Genomic DNA, 25,486 nt, shown 5'->3' with positions numbered 1-25,486 from the left:
TGAAGCAAAAAGAGCGTGGATCTGGGATTATACACGTTCATATTGGCACTTTGCTTTCCACTGATACTCTGTGATTTTGGATCACTGAGTCTCTCTGAGCCTCAAGTTTCCTCTTTGTAACAAGAAAATACCATAAGCCATTTAGAGTTGTGAAATAAGGATGTGGATAGTCATTACTTTGATACAATATGCAATCTCGGAAAATGTTTTTGAAAGTCAAATGTCTTAAGCAGTATACTCTGTGTTATAATTTATATTTGATTCTCAGAAAGCTAAAGAGTATCAAACAATCTCTGATACGATTGTGATTATTATGCAGAAGCTGCTGCCCTCATGCTAAAGCAGTCTAGACGGTTGGCAGAAAACTTCACCAACAGTTCAGCTTTCTGGGGTTGGAAGTCTTAACTCGGCACAACTGCCCAAGTGCTCTTCCTGAGCCCTCCCACTGGGTCCTGGATAGTAGCGAGAGCACTGGGGTACACCTGTGTATCATGAAACCCAACAACCCGTCCTTCATGTGTGAATGCGTCTTGGTACATTGTACAGAATCTTTGGCTTACAGAATTCAGCTCTTTTGTCTGTTTAGATAATGGAGTCATGAATAAGTTTAGCTTGAGAAAATAGAACAACAATAAAGAAATCATTGAAGTTTATTGGCTTAGAGGAAAGGAAATTTCTCCAGAGGGCATGAGACAAATTGTAGAGTGAATAAAAATGGAAGTATATGTTATTTTCCTTTTGTACTGTTATTCAGACTTTGAGAACCCCTCTAATACATTTTACATTTGGGGTAAAATGAAACCTTGCTAAGAAAAAGAACATTAGCCTGAATATTGGAAAAGTATGACCAATAGATATATTTCTTAAAAGTTAGCCTTACTGTTTTTAAATGTATGTAATAATTAGAACCAAAGCCAAGTAAGTGTCTTTTACAACGACTAAGAACAATTTTCAGTTTCAGTGCTTGCATGAAATTAAATATTTCTAGAGGTCTTGCAAATAATTGTTTCATTATTCATTTGCTTATCAAGTTTCTTTTTTCAGTGACTCCACAGTGTGTTAAGCTTTATTCCAGAACCTGTCTAACATCACAAGTTAATAATTGGTAAAGTCTGAATTGGGGCTTTACTTTATGTGAAAGGAGAAATAAGATAGAGTGCCCTCTGGTTTGTGGATTATCAGTGTGGGATTACAGACACTACTTCACCCCACTCGTTTATTCATGACAAGGTGCCTCTCCCACACGGGTTAGCTTTCCTTCATTATTTATTTCAGTATCTTTCTACTACCTGATAAAATCTCTTTTAGAATAATAGAATTTTATAGCTCAAAGGGATCTAGTCCTACTTCCTTTCTTTATAGATGAGGAAACTGAGACTCTGGTTAAGTGACTTGCCAGACTGACTTCATTTCCTTTTTGATAGGATTACATGATAGGAGGATGCCATAAGAACATATTTTGAGTCCCGGAAAGCACATTGTCAGAGTCTCTCATGATATTCTTGTGGACAACATGAGGAAATGTGATCTGGGAGATAGTATAGTCAGATGGATTTATATCTGATGGAATACTTCTGCCCAAAGAGTGCTTTGTTGTCAACCTGTGCATGATTATTTGAACTAGTACGTTAAAATGTAAAAGGAGTACATGTAAATTCTGTGCTTGAGTTTAATGGAATCAGCTGAAGAGGTGTAAGACTTAATAGCCTGTAAGCCCTAGTTGAATTATTAAGAGTAAGGTGTCTGGAATTAGAAATTTAACATTCTTTGCATTTTGGGCAGTCACATTTTACAGCACTTTGTTCAGAACACATTTAAGAAGGATACTGACAAAAGAAAGAAAGAGAAAGAAAGAGAGAAAGGGAAAGAAAGAAAGAAACTGACAAATGCATTCCTAGGAAGGGAGGAGCATGAAGACAATGGTGATAAAGCCAAGAACCACTGCACATGAAGAATGTTCGAGGAACTGGATATACTTTGGAGAAGTAAAAACTAAGTAAAAATATGATCCTAGGCTTCAGACATTTGAAAAGTTTTTATGGAGGATCCCTCCTTTCATTTTGCTTTCTTAAATGATAGTTTTATTCATGTCTGTACTGCTTTAAAGTTTACTCCTGAATCTTTGTGTATAACTTAAACACAGATGTCAGAAAATATTTTTCAAGTGAAATCTTACAATCAGACAAGTAGTTTTCATGAGGCAAGTTAAATGGTAGGTCCATTATAAAAGTATCACAATAGCTAGATTTAAAAATAGTGATTAAACTGTGCCACATTCACAGTGATGCACACAGTATTTCTTTCTCTGAAAGATATGCCAACATTTTTACCTGAAATCCCAAGTTATAAAAAGGCTTTTTTTTCTCACCCAGAAAAAGTTATATTGATAGACAAATACACCACTTTTGAGAATAAAGTAAGAATGTTTTGTCCTATTCTTGTTTAGTCCCAGAAATTAAACTTTCCCAAAAGGTTGGGATCTGGGGGGTGGATACAGCATGAAGAGTGCCACTAGGCCTTCTGCACGGAGGTTGTAAGAAGTGTTGAACAGTCTAATTTATAAACTGTTTTTGCCTCATTAAATTGTATTAAACTTGATCTAATTTGTTTATATTTAAGTAATTTTAAAAACATGTTAATATATTTATAGTCATCTCATATTTCTGCTGTAACTAATTACCATAAATTTTATGGCTTGAAGCAAAACAAATTTAATATATTACAGTTCTGAGGTCAGAAGTCCAAAACAGGTTTCACTGGGCTACATATTGGGGTACTGGCAGGGCTGCCTTTCTTCTAGAGGCTCTGGGGAGAATCTCTTCCCTCAACTTTTCAACTTCTAGAGCCCATTTGCATTCCTTGGCTTGTGGCCCCTTCGTCCATCTTCAAAGCTAACAATAGCCCATAGAGTCTTTCTCATGCTGTATCATTATGAAACATACTCTCCTGCCTCCTTCTTAAGGACTTTTGTGATTACATTGGATATACCCTGACAATGCAGGATGATCTCCTCATCTCAGAATCCTTAATTTATCTGCAAAGTCCCTTTTGCCATGTGAGGTAACATATTCACAGGTTTTGAGCATTAGGATGTGGACATCTTTAGGGGGCCATTAATATACCTACCAGTCTCTTTGTATTTAAACTAAGTTCTGTGTAGTATACATGATAACAGAAATTGTTTGTAGTTCATTTTTAGTTCTAGAAGGTAGAACTAGGATTGTTTGGATAGTTGGAAATTACACATAGATTTTTTTTCTCCAATTATAGAGAGAACTGCCCAATATTGGAAGACATTTGAAAAGGAGTGGTTTGTGTGTGTGTCTGAGGAAAAGCTCTTTTCAGGTGTTGAAACACCGGCTGACTATAGTCAGTGATGTCAAGGAGATTCCTGCATTGGGTGGGAAACTAGATTAAGTGGCCTTTAAGACCTTTTCGTTTTTAACTATTAAGTTTTTTCTGTCTGTGCTAAAGGTCAAAGAATGTAATAGTCAGGGCTCTTTAGAGAAATAGAATACATGCATACGTGTTATTCTGTGCAATATAGCCCGTATGTTTGAAAAAACAATTGTGTGCATTTATTTCAAATTATTCTTGTGAACTATCTTCTAAGATTTACTATCTGGGTCAAAGAATTAGTTTAGCTGTATGTAAGTCATACTGAAGATTTAGTGTTTGGAAATGTAATTAATAAACTTACTTTGAAGGATTTACCATTTTTTGGAAGAAAAGGTATTTTTAAAATAGTATTTTCAATCAGTGTGAGAGTTAACGTCTTATTTATAAAGCTTTAATTTATATTGGAAATTTCAGGAATATGTATCCTTTGCTAGCCATGTTATACCAGTACTAGATTTTACATACACGCGTTAACTTGTCCTTTTGGAAAACTTATTTCTTCCTCACTTATCATTATATTCTACATTTTTTCCTAGAGCATGAAGGGAAAAAGCAAAAGTAGTCATGACTTGCTTAAGGATGATCCCCATCTCAGTTCTGTTCCAGCCGTTGGAAGGTTAGTATGCTACAAGTGTGATCCTAAATTATTTTCTGGCTCAGATATTTTCTTGCTTCCTTTGTGAGAAAATGGTCAGTTCTCTCTCTCTCTTTTTTAAAGATTTATTTGAGAGAGAGAGCGAGAGCACATGTGTGGGGGTTGGGGGGGCAAAGGGAGGGGGTGAGAGAATCTCAAGCAGCCTCCCCACTGAGTGCAGAGCCCAGCGTGGGGCTCGATCTCACAACCCTGAGATCACGACCTGAGCAGAAATCAAGAGTTGGACACTTAACTGACTAAGCCTCGCAGGCATCCTGGTCAGTTCTCCTAAGTCCAATTTTTTTAACTCAGACAAATAACGAAAGCATTTTGGTGATGGAGGTAGCAGAGCCTCTTGCATAATGGAGGGAAGTACTCTGGCACCTTTCATTTCGTCTTGCTATCTATTTCTGTTGAACTAATTAAATTTAAAATTAATTGCTAAACTTAAATCTTGGGATTGTTTGAATATGAAAGGGTTTGGTTTAAAAGTTTAATGTTTAACTCAAATTACTTTGTTAGCTTTTTCCTTAAAGCATTTTTGTGCCAGTTGGCATGATGGGTAAACAAGGCAGAGTTGAAAGGTTTTGTGAAGAAGTCACCACATTTTAGACCAATCCATTGAGTAGTTATTTCTTATATATTTTAGTAGTTAACAGAAAATGTCTATCTCTGTTGCTTCCCTTGGAGAAGGGAAGATGTCTTACTGTTAAATACAATTGCACATGATATATTGGGCCAGTGCCTCAAAGGGGGATTAAAATGCTATTACATTGAGTTTAGCTTGCTTTCAAAAATTCTATTTAAAAAAAAAATCTTTTCTTAATATCCTTGTATTTGAAGGATTTGGTTTTTTCAGCCAGAGTACATCAAGCCAATGGAAGAAACTGTTTACTGCAATCCTTTGTTCATAAAAACAGCACTGTTGGTTGTTGTTTGCTTTTTTCTGTTAATTCTAGTAAATTAATATGTGTGCTCATGGAGCATACTTCTTATTCTATTTGTAAAAATGACTCTGTTATAGAATGTTTCTATTTGTTCTACAGTTCCATTCTGAAATTCCTGTGTTGAAATAGGTTTTTGAACTGTTAATCCTAGCAAAATATTCTAAATTTTGATTAATCCCAAAATTTGAATAATTTTAGTAGTTTCACTTGAAGCTAAAATTTACTTATTTTCATTCTTTTCATAGTGAAAAAGGTGATGCAGTAGGAGATTCAGCTAACGTAAGTAATAATTTTAGTATATAGTTTGAACAATAGAAAATTTAAAATGTTTATAAAAATTTAATTTTTTCCTTAAAAGGTAGTATATGTTACTTTTATAATTATATATTTAAAATTTTGAAAAAAATTTAAAAATTTGAAAAGTAAATAATTTATTTTGATTGGACTATTTCCTTCCAAGTGTGTGTGTAGATGTGTGTGTATTTCCCTACAAANTTGAAATCTTATATGTGTATGAATTTCTAATCTGGTTTTTTTCTCCCTCTCACTACCTGAATACTCAAAATTCAGATGTCATTGATTTTATTTTATTATGTAAAAGTTTAAATGTTGATGCGTGGGTATCCTACATGGTGTATGAGAAAATGCTTGGATCGGTCATTTATAGTGGTAGTCCTTTATATACACAATTCAGAGGGTCCTCTTTCAAGACTATGGTGATCTTTCTTTATTAGTTGTATTGGGTAGTAAAGCTGATAAAGACCTAAAGGAGATGAAAGGGCGAGCAGTGCAGATACATGGAATATGAGTGTTTCGAGATAGAGAGAATACCAGCTCTAAAGTTGGCTGGTGTTGCTGGCCTGGAGTTGTAGGAAATTATGTCTGGGTGGTATAGAATGTTTGGGTTGTGAGTGATTTGGGGATCCACTGGAGGATTCTAAGAAGGGGAGTAACTGGTATGACTGAGATTATAGGAAGAAATCTCAGCTTCTCCACCTCCTCCTCATTCTACTTGAATTAATCTCTGGTTGAGGTCAGTATGCTGGCCAGCTGCCTGCAGAAGCCACGTCTCCCACTGGGAAAGAATAGGAATGTAGATAGACACAATATCCTGGGTGATACGGAGGGAGTACAGCCCGTGTTGCACAGAAGCGCTGTGGGTTCAGTGAGCAAACACTCCTTCTTTGGGTATCCCATAATTACATAGTTGGCCTAGAGCAGACCCCAGGAGTATTCCCACATGGACCAGATTCTTCAAGCCCTTACAGATTCAAGACAAAACAAAACAAAAACCAAAACTGGCCTAGAATGTGATGAGAGTCTGGAATGGATCTCTGGAAATTTAAGGGGAAATGGGATGCCTGGCAAATACTCCACTTCAATTTCTACAGGATGGAGAATATGAAGGTGCAGAGCTTGATGAATATATTGATGGTGATGAGAAGAAGCTGGTGAGAGAAAGAATTGCAAAAAAGTTAAAAAAGGACACAAGTGGAAATGTTAAGTCAGCTGGAGAAGGAGAAGTGAAGAAATCAGTTAGCCGCAGGTGAGTCAATTACTGTGCTTCTAGGTGTCAGTTTGTCTTTTTATACTTCACTTTAAATTAGTATTAAGTCCTCTATTCAACATTTTTTTAAACACTATTTTCATAACGTTTGATATGTATACCATTTGTGTGTTAGCCTGTTTGGAGGCCTAAAATAGACCAGTTTTAAAGTACTTACAGCAATGGTCCCATGAGTCAAATTCTACTTCATTTCTTTCTAATCTCTTCTTGAAAATCCTCTGTGAATTTTTATATGTGGGGTAAGCAACATATTAGTTAGATGTGGCAGGCTGTGTTTGTTTAATATGAATATGAACAGTAGAGTATTGTATGGAATGAAAAGAGAAGTCCTCAGATTTAGGTGAGTAAAATTTGTCAGAATTGGTTATGAAAGTATGTGGGTCTGAAAACATTCTTAAATATCTTTTCAAGTCTGATTTATACTATATACCTCTCCTAATCTCAGTGGTATCATAAAAGAAATTTCACCAAATGTCTGATGATAAAGAGTTGTTGAGTTTTGTGACTCCTGAAATTCAATTTAATTGAAAAACTCTCCCTTGTGATTCTGTTATTACAACTGTATGGTATACATTTTAAATAATATTGCTTTAAAGATTTTATTTTTATTATTTATTTCAGAGAGAGAGAGTGTGTGCCCACAGAGTGAGAGCAAGAAGCAGACTCCCCGCTGAACAAGAAGCCCGATGTGGGGCTTGATCCCAGGATACTGGGATCATGACCTGAGCCGAAGGCAGATGCTTAACTGACTAAGCCGCCCAGGCGCCCCTAAGTAATATTGCTTTATAAAATGTTTTAGGGGCACCTGGGTGGCTCAGTCAGTTAAGTGTCTCACTTCAGCTAGAGTCGTGAACTTGGGGTCCTGATATCGAGCCTGTGTCAGGCTCCCTGCTCAGTGGGGAGTCTGCTTCTCCTTATCCCTCTCCCTCTGCCCTTCCCATCGCTCATTCTTTCTCTCTCAAATAAATAAATAAATAAAATATTTTAAAATGTTTTCTTTAGATCACCTACATTTGGGGATAAGAAAGATGTAACTACATATAAATAACATTCTATTTTTCTGCTATTTCTCAACTTCATATAGAAAAACTTTAAAAAAAAAATTAAAAATGTAAAACATTTCCAAGTTTTCATTGCTTCACTCCCTCAATTTTTTCCTTTATGTAACCAAAAAAGTAATTCCCAGAAATTCCCACTGATGGTATAAGCTTTATATTCAGAAATAAATACAGATTGCCTTTGGGCCACTATTGACAATATTTTAGTGCTTATACATCACATCAGCTCAGTAACTTTAAATCAGATTACATATATAATCAATATATTTTTTCTCTCTCTCATTCAAGACATGCATTTTCTGATAGTCAAGAGTTATGAATTTTTTAAAGATTAGGTTTATAATGTGACAAAAGATACATTTTCAGTTTTTTTAAAGATTTATTTATATTTAGAGAGAGAGAGAGAGCACATGCATGAGCAGGGGGAGGGGCAGAGGAAGAGGGAGAGAGAGAATCTCACACAGACTCCGTGCTGAGCATGGAGCCTGATGTGGGGCTCCATCTCAAAACCCTGAGCCACCCAGGTGCCCCATTTTTAGTTTTTAATAGATGAAACAAATAGTTTTTATGTTTAAGTGCTTAATTCCTCAATTGTACTGTCTTATTGGCTTTTATACAATTTTCAATACTTGTATACCCTGTAATTAGTGTAGCTTATAATTTAGCAGAGCTGAATATTCTTTAAGAACTAAATAAAGCTTATTTGGCAAAATTTGCCTTAATAAATAGTGAAAACAACAAAACATCTATTTTAAAAAATATTTATTTATTTATTTGAGGGAGAGAGAGACCGTGCAGAGGAGCTGGGAGAGAGGCAGAGGGGGAGAGAGAGAGAATCCCAAGCCGACTCCCTGCCGAGCACAGTGCCCAACCTGCGGCTCCATCCCAGGACCCTGATATCATGACCTGAGCCAAAATCCAGAGGGGATGCTTAACCAACTGAGATACCCAGCACCCCCAAAACATCTATTTTTAACTGTTTCCCTCTCCCCTCAGATTTTTCAATATTCACATCCTTCTTTCTCCCTCCATGCTACCTCTCCTGCCTGCAAAGAGAAATAAAAGAAAAATAAGGAAACCAGGATAGAGGAGAAATTTCAAAGGGAAAATAGTTTTTCACTTTCTCTACAAATATCCATGCTTGTCTCATGACCATTTGAGTGCAAAAAAATTCCAAAATATTAGTGCTTTTGATTAGTTATACTAGCTTTATTATAGTTTAAGTCTCAAGCTACTTTTATGTTAAAAAAAAACAGAAAATCTCTAAGAGACTTAAAAAATTGTAATGTGGTAAAAAAAATAGTTAAATTTAAAGAAGTATCACTACTCAGTCTAAGTTGAATTATACTGAATTATACTGGGTATAGCTGCCAGCAGATAGGATGTCCATGTGAAATCATTATGTGTTCGGATATTCAGCCTTTTCATCTGCATGTGCTAGAAATAGTCCATTATCCTTCCGTCATTTTCTGATTCAAGCAGTAAGATCAGGGAATAGACTAGCCTACCAGCGTTTTAGGCAAGGAGTATAATTTTACTGAAAATTTGTGGTATTGCTTCTGTTGGTAAAGAAATATCTGGGCCCTTTTAAAGCAGTTTATCACTTTGGATGTTAAATCTACAAGCAGGTTTGTTGAGTACTTAATGTGTAAGCTGGCGGATGGTATTTAACAATATAATTTTCAACAAATTTACACAGAGTAGAATCTTTTCCTAATAATGTATTCTCAGCAATGTCTCCAGTTGTTAACACTGTTGAAGACTGGCTAGGGGTTGAAGAGAAAAAAAGTCCAAAGCACTTCCTACCTTCTCTCCTTTCTTTTCTCTCATTATACCTCTTCTGACTTCTTAGGATTTATGTCCCTTTTCTCCTCCTTTTCTACATGTGTGGGTCTCACTCTCTCATCCAGCCCATCTTCTTTAAGCCTATACCTTCACTACTGGAATCACACAGCCATGTGCAAGTCCAGCCTCAGCTGCTCTGTGAAATAGGAGTAACTCCTTCCACTCATTCTTGTCTTTCCCCCTCCCTACCCTTTGAGACCAATTCTTAGTTCCTTCTCTGCTGCAAAGAGAGAGGAATCTCTCTACCAAAAGTGATTCCATCCTCTTTTCCATCTTTAGTTTTCTCTCTTCACTGGTTCCTTTCCTTCAGCTTACGAATAGACTTAAATCTCTCCCAGCATTCGAGAGCAGAAACAAATGAAACCATTCCATTTTATTTCTGTCCCCACCTTATTACTTCCCATTTATTTCTAAATACCTATCAGTTAGCTTCTCCCTCATCATTCCACTGAAACTACTCTCACTAGTTAGAAGGCCTTCTAAGTGACAAATCTAATGGCTACTTTGCAATTTTTGTTTTTCTTGGTGTCTGCTGTGGAATTTTGGGCATTTTTTATCTCTTGTTTCTTGAAGCCATTTTGTTCGAGAACTTTGCTACTTAAATTGTGATCTGTAGACGAATAGCATTAGTATCACTTGGGAAGTATTTAGAAATGCTGAGTTTCAGGCTCTGTCGCACACTTGAGGACTCAATCTGCATTCTAACAAGAACTCCAGCTGATCTGTATGCACACTAACTTTTGAGAAGCACTCCTCTAGAATACTAATTTTTATTCCCCCTGTTACTGAACTAGTTCAAGTTTATTACCTCCAAGGTCAGCAACTTGGTAGTACCATCTCTGACTCCTCGGGGCATACATATTACACCTTTCTTACACGTCTGTGATAGTATGACATTAGTTTACACCTTTATTTCCTTCCTTGTGTACCCTTATACTATAACTTTCTTGAAGGCAGAGATTGTATCCATTTATGTTTGTATTTCTATAGTCATACATCATCGGTACCCAAATATTTGTATAAAAGAATGAACAACCTCAAAATGATTGATCTTTCTTTAACAAATCACTTTTACCTCTAGATCTTGTAAGTAACTTGCTTTTATTTATCACATGGGATTTATTGGTTTACCTGTCTATCCCTTGCCTAGACTAAATTCCTTCAGAGATTTTGTCCTCTTTATCTTTTCTTCTAAAAAAAGATTTTACTTATTTAAGAGCGAGAATGAGCAGGGGAGGGGCAGAGGGAGAGGGAGAAGCAGACTCCCCACTGAGCAGGGAACCAGATGGGGGCTTGATCCCAGGACCCCAGGATCATGACCTGAGCCAAAGGCAGATGCTTAACTTACTGAGCCACCCAGGTGCCCTGTGTCCTTTTTATCTTTACATTCTCCAAGTCTAGTATAGTAAGTAGATTGTCCTTAAAGTTTGTATGAGTGGATTAATAAATGAATAAATATATTTGTGATGCATTAGAGGAATGGTATTTCATTCCCAACTGCCCGGTAGATTCATGGGGGAACATTCAAAGAAATATTGATGGCCAGGCCCCAGTTCCACAGATTCTGAATCATTTGGTCTGAAGTGAAACCTGGACACATCCTCTTTTTTAACTTTCTAGCTTTTAATTGAAGTATGATATACATATAGAATATATTTGTCTTAGCTCTATTTCACAGTGCACATATCATAATTATACAGCTTGCTAAATTTTTACAACCCAAATATACCTATATACCCATCATCAAGATCAAGAAACAGAAAATTCCATCACCCAGAAATCTCCCTCTTGCCCCGTTTTGGTTACTTCTCCCCTCTCCCAAGAGTAACTGCTTTTCTAACTTCTAACAACAGATATTAGTTTAGGGCAACAATACTTTGTAAAATCTCCCCAGATATACTAATGTGCCTCCAGGGTTAAGAACTCTACTCCCCACCACACACATACTCCCTTGATTACTTCTGAGGTACAGAATAATGCAAAAGTAGACTTAAAAAATCGTGCTGTCGCCTCAGATAATTTTTGCAGTCTAATGGTGATAAGACATTTATATCAACTGAATTTAGTTTTTATCTTTGAAAAACATAAAATGGTCAGTATAGTGGGACTCAAATAATTGTATAAGATATAAAATATGATGTTTGAGAATATTTGATGTTTTTAAAAGGTATGGTGCTGCCAAAGACCTAAATCAGTCTTTCAACCTTTTCTGTACATTCAGATCACCTGAGGACAGGCTCGACCCCACACTAAGTCAGTCAGAATTTGTGGTATGGGATCATAAGTTTAAGCAAGCACCCCAGGTTATTCTAATGTGCACTCAGGGTTAATTGTAAGTTTGGGATTATTTGTACATTGGCTTTTGGAAAATCATATTTTAAAATTGATTGTGAAGAATTATTTTTTTGCCTGTAGGTGGAGCTCAACTGCTGCAAGTTAATCCTATAAACCAAATTGAGTTGTCTGCCCTACTATTTTTTTTTTAATGATTTTTTATTATATTATGTTAGTCACTATACAGTACATCCCCGGTTTCCGATGTGAAGTTCGATGATTCATTAGTTGCGTATAACACCCAGTGCACCATGCAATACGTGCCCTCCTTAGTACCCATCACCAGCCTATCCCATTCCCCCACCTCCCTTCCCTCTGAGGCCCTCAGTTTGTTTCTCATAGTCCATAGTCTCTCATGCTATTTTTTAACATCTGTGTATTGATTCATAATAAACAACCAAAGAGTAAAATCAGATGTAACAAGCAAACCAAATAGTAATCAATGGTTTGTTGTGGTGATTATAATCATTATGGAAATTTGGTCTTTGTGTAATTTCTATCAAATGTAGTTGTATTGTGATTGCACTTCTAAATTATTTTCATCAAATTGAAATATAAATCAAAAAATACTAACACATACCCTCAAATTATAATCATCAAACATTTGATAGAAATGTTTCAAGGTTAACTGGAATGGTATTAGTTTTGGTGTTTGAACAGGTTCTGGTTTGATCAGCTATGTTCTGTTTATCCATCATATTTAGCTGACCTTCTTCAGAAAACAGCTCTCTTAAGTGGTAAAATTAAGTGGAATTTGTGTTTTAGTTATGACCTGTGTTAGTTGACTGAATATGAAATATCATTACTATGATAGCACCAGGAATTTAGATATGGATATTGAAATTGAGATTAAAGATCTGATGAGTTGGATTGAACTTTAAATTATGAAGCAAGGAAAATGTAGTTGTAAATACCTCCTGAGTATACTCCCTGAGGCCTGGGTGAACACCCATATTAGATGTTGCCAATTGTCGTCTCTCAAGTGTCTCTTTGTTGGGTTTGACATGTTACTAAGATTTCTTTCTTCCCAGGATTTCTAGCACTCTCAGAAACATTTGTAACCTTTCTCTCAGCCTTGGGAAATGTCTTAGTCTTAATATGATCAGACATAGGAAGAACAGATTCAAAAAGATAGTACAATATTTAAATTTCAAAAATTTAGAAGCTAGTGGGACACGTGGGTGGCTTATTCGGTTAAGTGTCTGCCTTCGGCTCAGGTCACGATCTCAGGCTCCTGGGATGGAGCCCCACATCAGGCTCTCTGCTCAGCAGGGAGCCTGTTTCTCCCTCTGCCTGCCACTGCCCCTGCTTGTGCGCTCTCTCTCTCTCTCTCTCTCTCTCTCTCTCGCTGACAAATAAATAAATATATCTCTAGAAAAATTTAGAAGATAGTATGCATTTTTAAATGATAGTACAAATTTTAAAAGATAATATAATAACAAAGATTGAAATCCACAGATATTTTAACAAGTCTGTATGAACCATTAGAATCATCATCTGTAAGAAGTCCCCCTCTTCCTCTCAATGAGAACATTTACAAGCAAGGAGTACATTAACCATTTAGAGCATTTCTGCTTCCTTTTCTCCGAGATGTACTGAAGCAGATGGTAAAAAAGAGGAAGAGAGAGAAATGTGAGATCTATATAGTGGGTAACTGGTCTCTGAGTAAAGAAAATTTAGTTATTATTTCTTTGGTATGGAGTAGTAGTGGTCAAAATATTGTACTTTCAGGAAATATTCGAGTTTATCAGCAGATACTAAGCTTTGGAGCAGTCTTAATTTTAATGAAGTTTGCATGCTAACTTGTACTAGACCTTGATTTTTATTTTTTATATGTTCTTTCCTAAGCAGCCATCCTATTCTCAAACATATGCTACTGTTGTTGCCACACAGTGCTAGACTTAGAACGTAAAAATAAAGGAGAAATGATTTCTGTCTGCAAATGTTCATAGTATAGTGTAAAAGTGAGATTATAAACAATTAATTACAATTCAGTATGTCAAGTACTCTAAGAGACACACATGTGAATTATAAAGGATGTCAAGTAGGCAGTATATATTTCTGGAAGAGATCAAAATAGTAAGCCAAAAAAGAGTTGAATGTAAAATTTGCCATTTTGTAGATCAAAAACAGTTAAATGTTAGCATTTTCAAAAGTTATACCCTAATGCTAATAAGATAAACCATTATTTGGAGTCACTATTGGAAAGAAATAACATTTTAGCTTGAAGTCCAGTCCTTTAAGTTAGTGTTGTATAATCCCCCAATGTAGACTAGATGGTTTAGTTTACCGCCTTTACCTATTACTTTACCTAAAACTTTCGAATAGTAACAATTATAATGTAAACCATGCTATCATTTGGCATTTCTGTCAGGCTTCCGTTTTTCTTCTGTTTAGGTCTTTATGGCAAGGATTTTGGGATATTCTGACCAAAACTGTTTCTTGGGCTATTTGAAATAAAAAACCACTTTTAAAATGCCCAGTTAGTTCATTGAGAACCTTAATCCACATCCAAGGAATCACCTTCAAAATATAAGAAAAAAAATCCTTGAACTTCAGTTATATACTTCAGAAATATGACAACCCTACTGTTTTTACAATTAGATTTCAAATGGCAGACAGGAAGCAGTGAAATGCACACATGGGGGAGAGTCTCCTGTCAAAATGGAGAAGAGGTATTTGCATCTCTTTAGAATGTGTTGATTTCTATTACCCTTGAGAGTTACATTCCATTGATCTGGAAGTATAAGTTGTTTTTGGAGAATACAGTTGTACATTTGAAATGCAGTGTTGAGATTATGTGCCAAAAACATTCTCTACCCTGGAAATCTAGTCGTTTTGAAGAGTTTTCAAATTCATTGCTTTCCTACTTTCCTTGTCTACACTTTGTGAATTCACCTATAAATTAAATTTGCAAGTATAGGAATGCCTGGGTGGCTCAGTCGGTTAAATGTCTGATTCTTGGTTTTGGCTCAGGTCATGATCTCAGGGTCCTGAAATCGAGCCCTCTGTCGGGCTCCACGCTATTCCAAAATTCTTTCCCTCTTCCTGTCCTTACCCCACTACCCCTGCCCCCACTCTCATGCTCTTTTTCAAATAAATAATAAAATCTTAAAAAAAAATAAATTGGCAAGTATAATTTGGATAAAATACGTAACAAAGAGGCCACTCAAGATGCAAAGATCTTTGTTTTAACATGAAGTTAAAAGCACTTGAAGTTACACATGGGCCTGAGGGAGATTTATAATTAGTGATTCTATTTTTTCTTTCTTTAGTTTTCTCTCTGGATCCTTTCCCCCCTAACCATTCAGGGATTTTACTGCCTTTCAGGTATGGCTTCGCTTGTGCACAATGAGTTCCTCTTTTATACCAGGCATTCTGCTAGGTCCTAGGAAGCTCAGATTAGTATGTCTGAGTTTCTTTACAAGTTGCTTTGTGTCTAGTAAAGGGAGACAGTTGTATGAACAGCTAAGGGCTGTGAGGTATTCCTAGGTGCTCTAGCCAGACAGTTGTTGTTATTCCACGAATAATTCTTGTTCTACAGTGTGACCACTTTGCCAAGTCAATTTATTTCTCTAATTTAGCCTCCGTCACAAAGCTATAAGGTATAGTCTATATTATGATTCTCATTTTAAAAGTGCGCAAAACTAGACTTAAAGAGGGTAAGTGTTTTGTGTGTAGAAAGTGGCAAATTTGGTCCTTGAATCTGCAGTGTTCTGACACCTCTCCAGAGCCCAGAGAAAGGCTGGCCAAGGCCAGCTCACATGTGTCCAGCTGACGTGTAACTCTCACTGGGATGTTTCTAGTGAAGGTATGACATCATGTTAGAAACATTATTCTATATGAGTGTAGGGGATGGATTGGAAGAAGAAGACTGAAACAGAAAGACACATTAGTAGATTATTACATTAGTCCAAGGGAGAGGTAATGCGGGTCTAGTATCTATGGGGATGAATTTAGAGATAATAAGGAGGTAACAGATTTGGATATAGGAGACCTGAAGGAAAAAGATATACTCCAGATGACTCCTAGGTTTCTGGCTTAGATAACTTGGCTGAGTGGTGGTGATAAGTATTGGGATAGGAGCTCTAGATGTTCCCAGTGCTGCCCTCAGACATTTTCGTCCTTTTAGTCCTTCCTGATATTCTTCAGTGCCCTACATATAAACATACTGAATTGCTTCCTTTATTAGCTTAAGTTAGGTTATGCTATGGTAACAAACAATCCCCATATCTCAGTGGGTTAAAACTAATGTTTCTTCACTTGTTCTGGCTACATCCTGGGCAAGATCTGTGGATAGACTCCCCATCACTTACATTCATGGGCCCAGAATGAAGGAGAAGCCTCTTGCTGAGAGACACAGCAGAAGGCAAAAAATGACTATGGAATCGTATGCTAGCTCTTAAAGCTTCTGCTTAGACATGGCATCCATCACTTCACCATTTCATTGGTGAGAGCAAGTGATGTGGCCAAGTCTGGTATAGTGAAGTATAAACCTTTCCTAAGGGGGCGCCTGGGTGGCTCAGTCGTTAAGCGCCTGCCTTCAGCTCAGGGCATGATCCCAGCGTTCTGGGATCGAGCCCCGCATCAGGCTCCTCCGCTGGGAGCCTGCTTCTTCCTCTCCCACTCTCCCTGCTTGTGTCCCCTCTCTCGCTGGCTGTCTCTCTCTGTCAAATAAATAAATAAAAAAATCTTTAAAAAACAAACAAACAAACAAACAAACAAAAACCTTTCCTAAGGAGGAGCAGTGAATACTTAAAAACAGTAATGTAATCTCCAGGCTTTGTGCTTTAACCAGGAATTGCTGTAAATACCTGTGATTGTGTAATAAATTTAGTTATCATTTTCCTGGTGGACAGGACAAAAAAAGACATAATAAACATTACTTAATTGCCATTATCTGAATTTTAAAAAGAAGGATATCACTTTCTAATTATCACATACTTTTGAAAAGTATAAAATTCTAAAGGAAATTCTATCTTACCTATCTTTCCCCAAGGGGTGGAAATGACTGTCTTCTACAAGTTTCACAGAAGATGCAGAAACACTTCAAATGCACATAACATTAAATTATAACTTTCTTATTAGATATCTTAAGGTTCCTTTGGTTGTAGGTAATAAAAACCTACTCAGAAAAACTCATATTTTTCCATAAAGGGATTTTACATATAAAGTAAACTGAAGGGATTTCTACGTAAAGGAATGGAAGAGTTGCACAGAATCCAGATAAAAGAATTGCATACAAGCCTGACAGGAAAGGAAATTGTCAGAAACTTGTATTTTCTCTCCTTCTGCAGCCTCAACTCTCCTTTTCTTTGTTCATTTGTTCTGTCACTTTCTACAATCTTGTGTTTTCTCTGTAGGGCTCTAGCCTATTGTTTCTTGCAGTTCAGCCCTTCAGAAGTAAAATGACTTTATTTCTGTGTCCCAAACTCTGACTTTCCAGAGAGAGAATCTTACCTGGCTTGGCTTGGATTAGCTATCCACTTATGTCATTGGGGAGGACAGTGATGGTGGAGGGGCTCTTAGAAAGCCATGAGATATGTAGGTGTGACAGAAATGGCTTGTCCCTCCATCATCCGCTTCCCTTCTTATTTAGTAATGAGAACCCAGATATTTATCTGGACTTACGACTGCCTCATTAAAAGACATTTCACCACACTCCTTTGTAGCAAGGCAAGGCCTTGTGACCAAAATCTGGATAATGAGGTGAAACAGAAGCAAATCAGACTTTCAGGCAATCTTTTCTGAAGGAAAGAGGGAGAGAAGGGGCTAGCTTTGGTGGAATAGAGAGGTTGAAAGAGCCTGGGTCCTTTTAAGACCTCATGGAGCCACAATTCTAGCTCGGATCGCCTATCTGGAGTTGTTTGATGTGGGATAAAATAACATTCAAATTATTTAAGCCACATTATTTGGATTTTTATTAAGTGTAACAGAACCTAAACCTAACTGATACAGAAAGGCTATTTCTTCCAGGGTTATGAGTAGGGTAAGTTCTCTAAGGAGGAAATGAATAGCTGTTTCATTATTTTTAACAGCTTTTTTAGTTGGTTTTTGTGTTGTTCCTAGAAGAGAATCATATAAATTAATAACACCCAACATCTTCACTGCTCTTCTCACTTTTGGCTGATCACCTTCCTCCTTATTTTATTATGAAAACAGAAGTAGTGAGAGAAATTCCTCATTTTCCCACCAACAATGTACCCATCTGCATCTGAACTGGTATGCTTCTGGCAAAGGCAACCCCTTTACTCTGTGCTCTGGTCCTCACACCCTTCACTTTTTTACATACTTTGGCCAAGCTGTTATCCACCTTACTCTCATGGCTCACTTCAAATGTGGCATATTGTCCTTCTTGCTGTTTCATGGACACACCAAGCTAATTCGTATATCAGGCCTTTTTCAGTTACCTTCAGGTAACTTTGGTTACCTCAGCTTGAAAGTTTCTTCTCTAAGGTAGTCTTAATAACATTCCTTCTCTTCATGCAGTTCCTTGCTCAAACATCGTCTTTTCAGACCACACTATTTAAAATAACTCCCTCCATGCCTATCAGGGGTACATATGTAAATAACCAAGACAAATTTTTGTAATTTGGTTGGCTTTTACAAAATGGATCTGCTAGGATCCACACCCTTCAAAAAACAAAACACCAAACAAACAAAAAATGCATCAGTAGTGCTAGGATGTGATTGGCTCATAGTTTCTGCAGCCAAATAATTAGTGATAGAAATACATTACTTAGCCTTTTCCTATATGTTGGGAATAAAGGTAAATGAGGTTAAAAATTAAGTTTGGGGGGCGCCTGGGTAGCGCAGTCATTAAGCGTCTGCCTTTGGCTCAGGGCGTGATCCCGGCATTCTGGGATTAAGCCCCACATAGGGCTTCTCTGCTGGGAGCCTGCTTCTTCCTCTCCCACTCCCCTGCTGTGTTCCCTCTCTCGCTGGCTGTCTCTCTGTCACATAAATAAATAAAAAAATCTTTTAAAAAAAATTAAGTTTGGATCCAGATATCTGTCTTTTCCAAAGCTAGGCTCAGATGTTTGCAGAAGACAAGGTCACTCTATTCTAGGGAGACAAAATAAGAGGGTCTCTTCTCCCAGCCAAAATCAGTTTTCTATAAGTTCTACAACTTTTTAAAGAACCACTGCCATAATATTTCATCAACATTAATCTAAATGTGTGGATTTTGTTCTATTTTGTTCACCTTATCGAATCTTTGCCTTCATTTAAGCTTGTCTTTTTAAAAGTAGACACAATATGAACTATTTAGTAATAAACTACTTTGAAGAGGAATCTCACAGAATTCATTACAGTTCTTTCCTACCTTTTTGCCAACTTTGATATGTTAGTAATATTTGATCTCTCATCTCTCCTTAGTCTTTATTGTTTAGATATTGCTACACCATGTGTATTAGTTCATTCAGTATAATTGTGTATTCATGTTGATTTCAATGTGTTTACTATTTAAATGCACCTGTGTGAGTGTTAACCCTTAAATAAGATTTCCATTATTATTTTGAAGTATATCAGTGGCTTATTAGATTTTTAATGTAATTTCATATTTGATTTATTATTCTTCTCACTAAAATTTTTCTTTTATTTTAAAGATCCTTAATACATTTTCCTGATATTGCTAATTGCTAATTTTGTCATGTCAAGTAGTCTGCTGTTTTAAAATTTATAGTGTTGATTTAGCTGCTTCTTTAAAGAATTATTTTGTTTAAACAGTCTCAAATTTGTTATATGATAATGGGTAGGTTTCTGTTCCTACTGAAAAGTACTTTTCTTATGGTCAAAGGCAGGTATTAACTGGCATATGATCTTACGAACAAAATACTTTCTCTATAACTTGTATTTTCAGTTTACACACACGCACACAGTCAACAGACTGAAAGTTAGATTAGTTCTTTGCTGTATATTTGATTTTCTGGATTCTGTAAAAAAGAATGTTTTCTTAACTATGAAAATTGTATAATGACTTCCTGCCAGTTTTTCTTCCTTTTAGATAAGCATTTACTTTTAGACTTATTCATCATTACAAATTAATAGAAAATTTCTGGATATGCTTACTTGTTCACAATATTAACTGTAACTTGAAATAATCTTAAAGGCAGTCTTTGTTAAAGGGAGTTAAAAAGAAAACCCCTTGGCTTGTCTTCAGAGAATTTAAAAAGATAACATGTAGGCCCCATACAAAGACTAGAGTGTTACAGTCCTTGTATATTATATCCTGCTGCTATATGATAAGACTCAGTTTTAGTTGTAGTCTGTATGTACTTGTTCAGTCACCTAGATATATAGCTGACCTGTGGAAGTACATTTAGTGTTTCCGATAGAAGGTAAGAATGTCTAATCCTGATGCTGCTGGACAGTGGCCCAGAAATCGAAAGCCAAGGTAACATCACAGAGTTATTCACCAGCCTTAATTGTTTGTCTTTATGCTCATTATTATATTCTCAGGTGGGATTTATCAGTAGTCCAGTGACATTTTAAAAATTATATGTTTTCTTCGTTTTATTGTTTTAGCCTATGCTGTGTAGTATGAAAAGAATCTTGGAACAAAACGTGTTTACATTTTAGTAGATATTTGAAGGTTTTGCTCATAGTTTTTGTAGTAAATGAATTAGTGAGGAAAATACATATATTACTTAACCTTTTCCTGTATGTTGGGAACATAGGTAAATAAAGGTAAATAGGTTAAAAAGCAAGTCTGGATCTAGTTTATCTGTCTTTTCCAATGCTAAGCTCAGATGTTTGCAGAAGACAAGGTTACTCTATTCTAGAAAGACAAAGTGAGAGAGAGTCCTTTCTTCTAACGAAACTCCCTTTGGTTCTAACCTGTGCCAGTGAATAGCAGCAATTTTAAGGAGCAATAAAGGGACATAACACCTGTTACAGGACATAAACATGGCCTGCGACAAAAATTAAACACTTAAGAGCCTGGTCTCCAGAGGAGGGTTATAACCTAAAGATGGTGGGACTGCAGCATGACCACTTTGGGTCTTTAGTGCTATGGCCATAAGATGGAAGGATATCTGCATTACCTTAATTCATGGACTCTTAAGATAATAGAGAGCCTTTTATAATTATAAGTGCTTCTATTAACTCAAAATAATTTTCATAAAACACTGACGAAATACTGTTTATTCTAACAAAAAAGCATAAAAGGAATGTATGAGAAGATTAATTTCAGTTCGTTCTTACTAAAAGTTTTTAAAGTAGCATTTGAAGAATGTTTATAAGTTCATACTGTATATATCTTTGAATTGTCTTCTTAAAAACACTGTAGCTGCTGAATTTTAGATGAAGACCTGGCACCTAAACCAGGTTAAAATAAAATGCAACAATTAACCCCCCTACAAAGCTATAAATCTGACATGGAAGTAGATTATGCAAAGGGATTCACCTCATCTGGGCTTTTTAAGGTTGAAAACTCCGTTTCGAGGCAGAGCAGTTACATAGCCTTAGAATATTATTGCATTCTTTTTCTGTTTCACATTAGTCAGGTTCTGTTTAAGTTTACTTTTTGTTGTTGTTACATTTCAGTTTCTGATTCTTGGAACAGAAAGCAAACCTTATTTGGAGCTATGATACCAGGTATACCTAAATATATACTGTTTACAAAAATCTACAGCATTACATACCTGTTAAATCTTACAGAGGGAAAAAAATAGATGGCTACTGGAAAGAGAGATCAATAGAAGAGAATACAGAGCCCAGAAATAGACCCACGTATACACACATATAATCAACTGATTTTTGACAAAAGTACAAAGTTTGAGAAATGATAATCTTTTAACAAATGATATTAGAGTAATTGAGAGTCTGTGTGCAAAAAACTGAACATTGACACCTACCTCACACTTTCTATAAAAATTAACTTCTAATGGATCATGAACTTAAAAGTAAAACTATTAAGCTTCTAAAAGAAAACATAGGAGAACTTGGGTTTGAACTTGGGTATGCTAATGGTTTTTAGACACAAAATCACATGAAGTCCACTGATAAATTTGACTTCCTCAAAATAAAAAAAAAAAACCTTTGGCTCTGCAAAGGATGCTTTAAGGGATGAAAGGACAAACCACAGACTAGGAAGCAGTATGTGCAAATTCTATATCTAGTAAGAGACTTGTATCCAGAATACAGAAAGAATACTGAAAACTCTAAGAAAACAAACCAACTTTAAAAAGATCTGGACAAAAGATCTGAACAGATATTTCACCAAAGATATATGAAGCAAGCAGTATATGAAAATGTTATATGTACATCCTTGCTGAGATGGACCACTATTGTAAGCAAGGATTTAAAATTTGTATGTATTATTACTTCACATTTTAGTATACAGTGAATAAGGAGCTAGAAGAAAACAAAGGTTAAAGCTTATCTGTTTTTCAGTCTGGAACTTGACTAATCACATCTACCTACAAGGAACCTAGAGCTTAGATTCTAATACTGGCTCTTAGTTTTATATTTTACACAAAATGTCAAAGTTGCCCACCAAAGCATAGGAACAGAGTGGTTTTGCAAAGAGTAGGGGAAGAATGGTGAGGCTAGATGGCTTTCTAATCTTCCTTCAGTTGTATTTGCAAAGTTTAACTTACCCAGGATTACTCTCCAAGCAATGGACAATCCAGGATTTAAACACAGATATATTTGACTTAACTGCCATGTTACACCTCCCCTAAAATGAGGCATAAAGAATGGGATATTAGAATGGGGGGCCAGGATGCAGACAGTACATGCAAAGGGATTGGTGAGAATTTGATATCCTGATCGTGTGGGAATGTATGGACACATGGACGCACATCTGCTGGAATTATGGTAGGAAATATTAGAAGAGTAAACTGCGACCAATCAAGATGGGCCTTTATGGCATATTTAGAAACTGGACTTTGTTCTTTAGATGGTGGGAAACAATATAAAAGGTTTAAAATTGGAAAGTGACATTAGTTTTTTGTCTTAGAGGATCATTGTGGTAGTAACATGGAAAATAAGCTGGAAGGAGCCAAGACTAGAGGTTGAGGAGACTGACCAAAAGACTGCTTTAGTAGTTTGAGTCCAGATAAAATGTAATGAAAACCCCGACCAAGACAGTATCTGTTTTCAAGGAAACTTGCATTCAGCAAACAATTTTCCAAACATCTACAATATGCATGTGGTAGATAGAAAGATAAAGATCCTCCCCTTGCCTACAAAAAGCTCTCAGCTGAGCCAGACGGTGTAGCTGTCTTGTACACAATGAACTCTATATAGAGCAGAGGTTCAGAGAAAGTACAGTAGCTTCATGGAGGAGGGAGAGATTAATTTTGACTCTAGGGATCAGGAAGTCTGCATGTATGCAAAGTAGATAGCATTAATACTAGGCCTTGAAGAAGGGGTAGAGTTTGAATAAGAGGAAATGGGTGGGAAAGGGAATTTCCAGTAGAGGAAACAGAGAAAAGTACAGAGTGTATTTGAGGAACAATCTGTTGTGACTAGAGAGGATGTAGTTGGAAATAAAGATGGAAAGATAGGTTGGGACCAGATCATGAGGTACCTTCCAGGATAGTAAAGTACAAATATAACTCATTTTGCTTGATTTATGTGTTAATTCAAGTGTACAAAAAAAAAAAAAACATTGATCAACCTCCTTTTTCACCTAGAGTACATCAATTTGAAAGACTCAAGGTTGGGTGACTACTGGATTTCTACATTTTTGGACAGGAGATATATGAGTAGGAGGGTTTGGTGAGATTACTATATTAGAGAATTATGTTTATTTTAGTTTTTATAATTTGAAAGTGAACACGAAATCCCTATAGTAAATGAGGTGGTAGTTTAGGGAGGGGAATGAATCTACCTAGTGACAAGATGAAAACAAATTTTATTTCTAGCACTTTGACAAAAATCTTATTTGTATAATTAACATTACTTAAATAACAGCTGTAATTTATGAAAGCTTAGATTCTGATTCCACAATCATTTACTCTAAATGAAAGCTGAACAAATCAGCATTTCTGAATGTTTCCTCACCTATAAAATGTGATTAATACCTGCCCTTCCTATCTTAATAGGGTTGTGATCCTATCAAATGAAATAATACGTATGAAACTACTTTTAAAACATGATGCCATCGATGGCCGGTTATTATAGAGTTTAAAGTACGTCCAACCTTCTCATTTAACAGCCTTAGAACAGCTCAGTTTCTGGTAGCCCCTTCCAACCATGCCATATTTCAAAATAAAATGAAAACTTAATGCCAGGTAATTGTCAGTGGTTATTAACCATGTATGACAACTAGTATTTAAGAAGATGTATGTATTGAAGGGCCATGATAGATACCAATGAAGTAGAAGAGATGAACCCAGTCCATGGGGACAATCTGGGGAGACAAGCCAAGCATACCTAGAAGGAAAATGAGTCGTTGCTGTCCTTCATAAGCATCCTGGCTCTCCCACCTCCCTCCCACATCCCTCTCTAGACTACAGAGAATCTACTCTGCATCAGATGGGATTATTGACTAAATGATGCTGTGTAAAACAAGAGCACATGAAGTTACTTAAGAAAACAATACATAAAGTACAAAATGGCACAAACTGAGTACTTTAAATGCATAGGAAATCCCAAGTGAAATGATGTGGAGTCGATGAGGTTAATTAGTTTTCTTGAAGGTTTGTTTTCAGGCAGGTTTATACTGCCAACTGCCAAACCATACACTGGAGTAAGTAGATGATAGGAGTAATTTTGCTGGTAAAAAAAAAAAATACTCTATTCTAAGATAATGAGTTTGCTAATTTGTTGCATTTTACGTAAGTTGCTAATGACTATTTTTATTTCATTTGTTTCATTTTGAATGTTTATTTTAAAAATGGAAGTATTATTTTTGAGAACATCCTGTTTATAATAAAAACTTAATGACAACTTCATAAAACAAAAATAGCATGTCTACAAATGTGATTATGGACATGTTCATTTAAGGAAACAAATTTAGAAGATAAAATTCTAACTTTAGCTAGTGTATGCGACTATTTTATTTTAGAAAGATAAATGTCCTTGCTGAAAATTCAGTGATGACATTTATTGCTTAGGAAAACATGTTGCTGTATTTTTCCTTCTATGTGATTTTTAATATAGCACTTACAAAAACACTTCAAATCTTACTAAACAAAACAAACATAAAATGTCACTTTCTAAAATGAAGTACTGGTCATAAAGTTTTCCCATCTACTCTTAACAGTGTAGTTCTGCTTGAATATTTCCAATACTAGAACCTTGGTCTGCCAAGAGTTAAGATACAGCTTAAAAATTTTAAGATGAGATTTTTTAAAAGTTTTTTATATTTGACTTGTTTATGAATGGAGCATTTTTATGGAATGATATTCCTTGATTTTCTGCATTTGACAAGATGGTGAATGACTGATAAGCAGGGCTACTGAAGATAAGTTGTGCAGAGGACTTAGCCATGGAATGTGAATATGAGCTGGAATTTAGGTAGAGTTCCACACCAAGCCTTGTGCACTGGGGAGGGCCACATTAGCCCCAGGAATGGGTTCATATTTCTAATCTTTCAGCCAAGAAAAGGTGTCTGTTTTCTAGAAGGTTCCCCCAGAGGATGTGCCCTTTTGTAATTAACATAACAGTGCTTCATGTGCTAGCCTGTGGATAAACTTAAGAAGTAAGAGAAAATGAGCAGATAGGTGGGTGGTAGCTTTTCCCAATGGTT

At 36.1% G+C, this 25,486-nt stretch overlaps 1 protein-coding gene across 1 annotated transcript in view; it reads left to right on the top strand.

Moving 5' to 3' along the window:
* Window positions 1–25,486, top strand: part of CWC27 (CWC27 spliceosome associated cyclophilin) — a 180,347-nt gene that overhangs the window by 24,368 nt on the left and 130,493 nt on the right. The window contains exons 8-10 of the mRNA XM_040622232.1: window positions 3,936–4,015; window positions 5,226–5,259; window positions 6,372–6,526. Coding sequence (XP_040478166.1) covers window positions 3,936–4,015; window positions 5,226–5,259; window positions 6,372–6,526 — 269 coding nt within the window. The remainder of the gene's footprint in view (window positions 1–3,935; window positions 4,016–5,225; window positions 5,260–6,371; window positions 6,527–25,486) is intronic.

The sequence above is a fragment of the Ursus maritimus genome, unplaced genomic scaffold (genome assembly GCF_017311325.1).
Source record: "Ursus maritimus isolate PB19 unplaced genomic scaffold, ASM1731132v1 scaffold_5, whole genome shotgun sequence".
In the NCBI taxonomy this organism is placed as follows: domain Eukaryota; kingdom Metazoa; phylum Chordata; class Mammalia; order Carnivora; family Ursidae; genus Ursus; species Ursus maritimus.
This window is presented reverse-complemented; position numbering and strand designations above follow the sequence as displayed.